Here is an 8,943-nt window from a genome sequence, read left to right as displayed (position 1 = left end):
TGAAAGAATGAATCAGCTCCTCTCATGGGCAAAGAAAAAAACTGTTGCAAGGAAGGCAGAGCTGGGAACTTACACAGAGAGACAAAACGGCACAGGAATGAGGAAAAGCTACAGCACCCATTACTAGAGATGGACCTGAATCAGAGCAAAGGAGTCAAACACACCAAGACCGAGCTGGAACTGAGATCAGGATCCAGAAGTGAATTTCCAAGCTGTTCCATCCCTATCATGGGCTGAACCAACTATGCCACTTCGGGAAATTTGCCACCTGGTTGCCAACCCTACAGCTCAGGTCTAGCTGTCCCTGGTCCTGCTGAAAACTCCTTTGATTCCCCCCAGACAGGCATAGCATCCCATTGTGATGTCACCTCAAGTGAATAGATTGTGTGAGGTCACATGCAGATGATGAGGAATATTGTGGTCACCTCTAGGCAGAAGGACTTGTTGCCTTTGGCTAGACTATGGTGTGGGGAGGTTGCCCCTCAGTATCCGCCGTAGCCTCACCTCTTCGAACATGAACAAGGAGCATCAAGTTAGAATGGGATTAAAATGCTGTTCCTTACCCTCTGGCTTCTAACTGCCTTAATGAGAAGCACACATGCAGGTAGGTGGATTATAAACCCTGAGCACTGTCCTCGGTGGGAGCCTGGTTCTGCCCTCGTGTTATAAGTCCCTGTGCTTTGCACCGGCGTGAGTGAGCGGAGAATTAGGCACTGCCTTGTAGGCTGTCAATTCGTTAGCGTCATTCTCCAGCCTCAGCCAGAAACAGCATTTCAGCTGCTTGGGCACAGTCTAGGACATCTGTGCTCACAGCCTTAATATGTGCAATAACTGAGCAATTTTCATAGGCACAATGAGACAGCGAAGTAAAGACCACTGGGTCCAAAGTCTGACTTTATAGAGTTTGAAGACAACTGACTTTGGGGGGGGTGGGGAAGTTCAGGGTGTTTTTTAAACTATGTGTAATCTTGTCTAGAGTTGTGAGTTACTTTAACCAATTACCCACCTCCAGGTGAGAGTTTACATCTAGGTTAATGTGTGAGCATTCAGCCCCAAGAATGATTGCAGTAGACAGGTTATTAGCAGAAGGGGGACTGCTCTGGGCACAACCAGGACAACACCGTGCTCTTTTATTACTTTTCTTAGCCAGCCGAACATCAATACATGCACTGCAGTCTGGTAAAGGAGAGCGAGCCCAATACAGAACGCATAGTATTGGCACTATTCACACCATGCCTTGCGGAAAAAGCTGGAGCGTTAGCCTCATCATCATCCTCACCAAGGCATGCAGGCTGGGACACAGCTTTTATAACGGGTTAAGCTGACACTAGGGTGACCAGATAGAAAGTGTGAAAAATCAGGATGGGGGGAAGGGGGTAATAGGCGCCTGTATATAAAAAAAAAAGCCCCGAATATCCGGACTGTCCCTATAAAATTGGGACATGTGGTCACCCACTGGGGTTCATATGTATTCATGAAGGTTTTTAATTCCCTTTGCTTATTTGAACCTCCACATCCCACTACTTTTGGGTGCCCCGTTTTTCATAGGCAAACTTGGTAGTTCGCCTTAAGCTCATTAACATTTACAGCTCCTTATGATCACCGTCGTAAGAGGCGGTTACCTTAAGTCTCGAACATTTCACCCCAGCTACCAACTGTCATCGTGTATTGTCTGCTGATCTCTTGCAGCCATTGCTATCCAAACTCAGCCGCTCTTTTCAAAACAGCAGCATATCACAAACGTCCACACAAGCTCAGCAAGTTTATTACTCACTTATTTATGCTAGTTTATCTTTATAATATAGCTAATTTATCCTAAGGCCTAATTTGGCTATGCTAAATACTTTACAAGCCTGAGGTCTGTAGGCCCTGTGCTACATACTTATATTTCACCTCTATATCCTAAATATATCTGATAGTTTTTTATTCTTGGCTACTTATGTCTATTATTATTTGTATCTTGTTAGCATCGCAGAGTGCCGGCCATGAACCCAGGAGCCCAGTCTGCTAGGTGCTGTACAAATATAGAACAAAAAGACAGCCCCTGCCCCAAAGCAGTTATAGTCTTATTAATTATATTTGCTGCTTGCTTCTTAAACTCATAGATTTCACATGCATCTTCATTTTCATGACAGCTGGGCTAATTGGAACAATATGTTTTAATATAGCTAAATGCTAGGTAATACGTGTAGGAACCAAGGCTCTCGGTCACACAGGATGGAGGAATGTATTTTGGAAGCTAGTGACTCAGAAGAGGATTTAGGGATCATGGTATATGGTCAGCTGAACATGAGCTCCTAGTACGAAGCAGCGAGGAAGAGAGCAAATGCAAATTCTGTGATGTAAATGCAGGGGAATATCAAGCAGAAATAGGGAGGTGTGATTACCACTGTCTACAGCATTAGTGAGACCACTTCTGGAATATTGTGTCAATTTCTGATGTCTATACTTTAAAAAATGAAGTTGATAAATTGGAAAGGGGTCAGGGGAAAAAACTACTAGAATGAGTCAAGTTCGGGAAATCCTGCGTTACAGTGATACACTAAATAAACTCAATCTAGTTTGTTTATCAAAGATTAGACTGAGGAGATTTAATCCGGGTTTGTAAGTGCCTACATGAGGGGGGAAATCTGATAGGTCCCAAACAAAGGAGCATGGTCCAATGGATGGAAGCTGAAGCTAGGCAAGATCCGATTGGAACTAAGGTGCACATTTTTAATTTAGAGTAATTAACCATCGGAGCAACTTGCTGTACTTCTGGATATAAATTGCTGTACTTCTGGATGTACTTCTAAGAGAGATGCTTTATCTCAGCCACAAGCGTAGGCTTGATGCAGGATTCCATTGGTGAAATTATATGTCCAGTGTTATGCAGATGAGAGTGGATAATCATGGTGGTCCCTTCTTTGGCCTTAAAATCTGTTCGTCTGTGAATCCCATGTTGTACTCATCATTCTGCTCACGTGGCATCTAAGACACCAAGAATTCAGACCCAAACACCTCCTAACTTTGCAGGAATTCAAAATGTAAACCTGGATTTAAAAATGTGCAAATATCCTGTCTCTTTATAAAGGCTGAACCAAACCCCAGGATACAAACCCTCTCCCCTACTGCTTGTAACTTTGGGGTGCTTGAAATCCCGATCCAAAGGTTGTTTCTTGTGCCCATCTCTAAAGACCCAAAGTGATTCTGTCCCTTCTGAGTTAGGTGCGTCACTGCAGAAAATAAACCCTGGGCTTCATTGCCCTCTTACATGATGTAAGTCAGGAAAAACTCCACTGAGGCCAAGAGAGAGACAACAGTGTAGAACTGGTGTGAACATAGAATGGGGCCCTGTGGGTGGTTGTATCTGTTTTGCAGACTGATTTGAAGTGACCTGTATACAGACACACAGTGCACTGCCTTTTGTTGTTAGACTGTGGCCTCAGACCCTCTTACAAACCATCCACACTGAAAGAGTCCAAGACCATAGGGGGCACGGGTGCCATGTCCGGTGAGTTCCCCTGGCAAGTGAGCATCCAGACCAAAGAGAAGCATTTTTGCAGCGGGTCGATTATAAGCAGCTGGTGGATTTTATCTGCGGCACATTGTTTCACAAATGAACTGTGAGTACTGGGGGGCTGGGGCGGGGTTGGGGGGGCAGGGAATCCTTCTTATTGCAGCTCATTGTTGAGTAGAGGCAACACCAGGCAGGAAGCAGTCCTCAAAGAAAGTGAGTCAGTCACATTAGCTAGGGAGAGACAAGGAAATAAGTTTATGCCACATAGAAACTTTCCACACCTCCGGCCCCCACCCCCCTCCAGCTCCATGATGTAGGGATGGAGAACCTCACTGCACAACCAGACCACATCTCTGACCATGCTGACCTCATCTTAATCAACCGTGAAGCCTTTGCTACCCTGGGTGTAGCAGCCTTATCTTCTGGCTGCTCTAAGGGGGCAACTATTATTAGGCCAGATTCACCTCTTTCCTGCAATGTATCAAGCTAGGTAATAATAACAGGACGGTGTAAATTACACCCCCTCCCTCCATCAAAAGCAAGGGAGAGTGCAGTGAGCGCACCAGCCAGCAGACGGTGTTTCAGGAGTCAGGGACGTTCGGAGAGAAGAATCCATCCTCTCCCTCGTCCCCTGATCTGGTCTGGTGAGGAGACATTTCCCAGCCCCACATTGGAAGCCAGGGATGAAGCATCTGCCTCAACCAGCCGCCTCTTATCTCCTGGGAGGAGGAAGCAGCAGATCTCTTGGTGCTTCTCACCTTATCCAAACAGAGAGGAGAAAAAGATCACCAGGGTGGGATTCGGCGAAGCCCAAGTACCCTGGCCTCAAATACCAGCGATGCGGCTGAGTGGTGGCCCCGTGCACATCCCTACTTTTGTCATTATCACACTCTTGCCAATAGGACGAGCTAGTGCGCTTTAGCTCCACCCACCTCAAATCCCATCACGATCCCTGTTAGGGTAACAGTGCTCCTCAATAGCCCTTTGCGCTTGTAAAGTCCCTTCCATCCAAGGATCTCAAAGCACGTTACAAGCCAACTATCATTCTCAGTTTACAGGTAGCCCAAGGTCATAAAGGAAATCAGTGTCAGAGCTGCCTGTAGAACTCCTTACTCCCAACCCCCTGTTTTCACTATTAGCTCTGCTGTCTTCCTGCAGCCTGCCTGGCTTCCACATGAGGCGCGTGATGTGCGGTGCTGGGCAAAAACGTTGCACGAAAATTAGGACGCCTTCCCAATGGAAGTGTCTTTGCCCTTTGGTGAGAAATCAAACATGGCTCTGCTCTTGCACCAACAAAAACCAAAACGATGGTGTTTACTCAAAAATGGTTCCTTTTCAGTGGAAAAAGAGCAAATAACTGCACACCAATTAGGAGTGTGCTAGGTGCTGCACAAAGATAGTGAGAGATAGTCCCCGCCCCGAAGTACATCCAACCAGATGGACAAAACAAAGTGTAGGAGGGAAACAGAGGCACTAAAAAGGGGGTGCTCTTGGCCCAAGTTCATACAGCAGGTCAGGAAAACGGATGGTCCAATGGTTAGGTCTAACCTGGGACTTGGGAGACTGAGGTTTACTTCCCTTTTCTGCCACAACTTCCTCTGGGACCTTGAGTAAGTCACTAAATACTGCTATACTACAGTCAATGAGCACAAGACCTGCCCCTTAGTCGTTCTGTGCCTTGGTTACCCATCTGTGTAGTGGGGATGACAGCACGTCCTGTCCTCACCAGGGTGTTGGGAGGATAAATCTATTACAGATTGTGAGGCACTCTGATACCATGGTGATGGGTGCCAGATGATACACATCTAGTGACAGAGCCTGAAACATTTTGAGCAAAACTAGGCCCATTTTCGAACAAGGGTGAATTACCCCCTTTCTCCACAAGTACTCCCAAAGAAATCAGTCTGGCTCCTCCTGGAATAAGGTGCTACTCCCTGTGAGTGAGGGAGGCAGAATCCAGCCTTTTGTGAAAACGGTTTCGCAATGCTGCCAGCTCTAGCAATGCGGATGGGTTTCCACGGCCTCTTTGGCTATCCCAACCCTGCGATATGCAGAGTGCTTTGAGCTCCCTCTCCGAAGGAGGGTGTCTCCCCTATCTTTGCAGAATGACTTTGCTCCCCTTGTTCACGCTTTGTCTCCATTTCGTTCCTAAGTCCACCAGATCTTTACGTGGCGTTTGGGGCAGTTGACTTGGAAAGCCACCAAGTAGAGAAGAAAAAGCTGGACAGGCTGATTCTGCATGAGCACTTCGATAGCGCAAACATGGACAACAACATCGCCTTGCTCCTGCTCGACTCCCCAATAGAGTTCAGTGAACAGAAAATGCCCATCTGCTTGCCCTTCATTCATGACCTTCAGACGTGGAAGGACTGCTGGGTTGCTGGTTGGGGAGCCACGGCTGCAGGTACTGTACTGTGTGGGGGAAGGGGAGTATTTGCCAATGAAGTCTGCGTTCACTTACTTTAAAATAACCCCCCTACAGCAAAACGAGGGATGGGTGTACGTAGCCCAGGCAAGAAGCTCTGGTTTCAGCCAGCCTGCAGCTGCCATTCCTCTCAGCTGGGCAAGGCCCAAACCAAATATACATGACCTTGGGAGCACCCACAGGCCCTGTGAGTTTGGAAGGGAGGCTGTGATGGCAGCCTGCTCTCACTACTGCTGGAGATAACATGGTAGGTGTGTCAGGAGGAGTGGGGGAGGGAGGAGATGAAGGTGAAAGCTGCTAGGCACCCAGTCTAACCCTTAGAAAGAGCTGCCCCCTCTCCTAATTACGACACCAAGGTTCCTTCACATACAGCAGCTCCCCTCAGTTTGAGGCACTGCTCTCCAGTGCAAAGGGCAGCCCCCTCCCCGCCTCCAACAGGAGACACTTCCCACCTTGTGAAGATAGCTAGCTCCAACTGGAGACCACGAAGGCCCCAATTTTCAGTCCCAAAAACTAGACACACAACAGATTTGGCTGGGATGCAGGTCAATCTGGGCCTAAATTGTGAGCTGTGGTTCATAATGAAGGGGAGTTGAGAGCTAGGACCGCCCTGGGTGAAAATATGTTCACAGGCTGATTGTTCCCATGGATTCCAGCCTCTTCACTCGTCTTCAGCTGGAGGGACTGATTTAGGCGGACAGGATAAAACGGCGTAATGGCCCAGTTTACTCTCTGGTGAACTCCCACTGAAGTAACAGAAGCTACATCAGGACTGAATTTGGCCCAATATTCCTTGCTTAGTTAAACAGCGATGAAGAGTGTTCATGAGTAAATATTTGAAAGGCTTACTCAAGAAAGGAGACCATTTGGGTAGGATGGTACCAACCCAGGGTGTTATAACAGCCCCATACACTCTACTGGAGCCTATTGTCCCGGCCAAGTCTTCTCTCTGAACTCCCTCTTTATGTAGTAGAGGGGCTGTATTTTCCTTGCTATCCCTTTTGCCCCCATAAACCATATTATCCTATTTTACTTTGCTGCCTCTGTGGTAACAGCAGCATAGAAGCAGAAAGGCCGAGCATGAGAGCAGACGAATGTTGGGCACATACGGGGGTTTTCTGGGAGTTGGTTCCCAGAAAGTAGTAAATAGAGGGGGTGAGTTCCCTGTGGGTTATTCACTTGTTGGTTTTGGGCATGGGGCTTCCTCGATGTTTTGTTCTTGCGTCAGCAGGTTTCTTCAGCTGCAGGTCTTTAATCAGCTGCCGCGCAAAATGGCCAGAAGGGGGCAGTGTTTCCAGTCTCATTTCTCCTAGTGTGGTGCTAGTCTGCCTCTGTACAGCCTGGCTGGCAAAATGCCGAGTTAGCTGAGCTCCCATACGCAGGCCCGGCTCCAGCATTTCTGCCGCCCCAAGCAAAAAGAAAAAAAGCAGCGATCGCAATCGCGACTGGCGGCGGCAGTTCGGCTGGGGTGTAGCCATGGAGTCTCTTGCCCCACACTTCTTAGCTTGATGGGTCTGTTTACTCTCTTTCTATGTAAATTGAGGTAAATACACATTCCTTGGTGGGACAGACCCGTGTAACAACACCCCCGACACACCTTGTTTGCACCCACTTTAGTTCTAGTTCCAGCATCTATTCATAACTCTCAGTACCCACTGCATGCAGACATCCCACAAGAATAGTAACGATCAGTGAGCTATTCGTTTTCAAAGGAGGGCCGGATGTGGCCCCCGGGCCGTAGTTTGCCCACCCCTGTTCTAAGTCGATGGCGATTTGCTACGTATTCATTTGCCCCGAGTGCCTGTTCTGCTCCCTGCGTTGCTTTTATTTGTCTAATTGGTACTTACAGCCCTTGCTTCCTCTTCAGAGCAGTGCTAGCTAGATAACCCTCCCATAGCTGCAGCCTGTTAAAGGGCATAGAAGGGGCTGCTCATCTGGGTGCTTACACCACCAAGGATTTCTGCTGCAGTGATTGCCTCTGCATCCCCTCTGGGGGGCTGTGGTTGGAGACCCACAGTCTAGCCGGAGGGTCGATATGCCCTTGCTGTGATCTGACTCACTAAGTGATTGGGCAACGAAATGGCAAATGAAATTTAATGTGGATAAATGTAAAGTAACGCACATTGGAAAAAATAACCCCAACTATACATATAATATGATGGGGGCTAATTTAGCTACAACAAGTCAGGAAAAAGATCTTGGAGTCATCGTGGATAGTTCTCTGAAGATGTCCACGCAGTGTGCAGAGGCGGTCAAAAAAGCAAACAGGATGTTAGGGATCATTAAAAAGGGGATAGAGAATAAGACGGGGAGTATCTTATTGCCCTTATATAAATCAATGGTACGCCCACATCTCGAATACTGCGTAGAGATGTTGTCTCCTCATCTAAAAAAAGATATACTGGCACTAGAAAAGGTTCAGAAAAGGGCAACTAAAATGATTAGGGGTTTGGAACGGGTCCCATATGAGGAGAGATTAAAGAGGCTAGGACTTTTCAGCTTGGAAAAGAGGAGACTAAGGGGGGATATGATAGAGGTATATAAAATCATGAGTGATGTGGAGAAAGTGAATAAGAAAAAGTTATTTACTTATTCCCATAATACAAGAACTAGGGGTCACCAAATGAAATTAATAGGCAGCAGGTTTAAAACAAATACAAGGAAGTTCTTCTTCACGCAGCGCACAGTCAACTTGTGGAACTCCTTACCTGAGGAGGTTGTGAAGGCTAGGACTATAACAGCGTTTAAAAGAGAACTGGATAAATTCATGGTGGTTAAGTCCATTAATGGCTATTAGCCAGGATGGGTAAGGAATGGTGTCCCTAGCCTCTGTTTGTCAGAGGATGGATATGGATGGCAGGAGAGAGATCACTTGATCATTGCCTGTTGGTCCACTCCCTCTGGGGCACCTGGCATTGGTAGACAGGATACTGTCTACTGTCGGTAGACAGGATACTGGGCTAGATGGACCTTTGGGGGCACTGCTTTTTGGCGCCCCCAAATCTTGGCGCCCTAGGCA

General features: G+C 47.3%; 1 protein-coding gene across 1 annotated transcript; it reads left to right on the top strand.

The window, feature by feature from the left end:
* Positions 1-549: 549 nt before the first annotated feature.
* On the top strand, positions 550-5,903 carry LOC112107601 (serine protease 55-like; the record flags this gene model as incomplete). The annotated part of the gene is made up of 3 exons (XM_024201374.2): positions 550-604; positions 3,416-3,605; positions 5,653-5,903. Coding segments are annotated over exons 1-3 (496 nt in total), but the record flags the coding sequence as incomplete, so codon positions are not given.
* Between the last annotated feature and the right edge of the window lie 3,040 nt (positions 5,904-8,943).

Source organism: Terrapene carolina, unplaced genomic scaffold, assembly GCF_002925995.2.
Source record: "Terrapene carolina triunguis isolate 2854851 unplaced genomic scaffold, T_m_triunguis-2.0 Scaffold753, whole genome shotgun sequence".
NCBI lineage: Eukaryota > Metazoa > Chordata > Testudines > Emydidae > Terrapene > Terrapene triunguis.
This window is presented reverse-complemented; position numbering and strand designations above follow the sequence as displayed.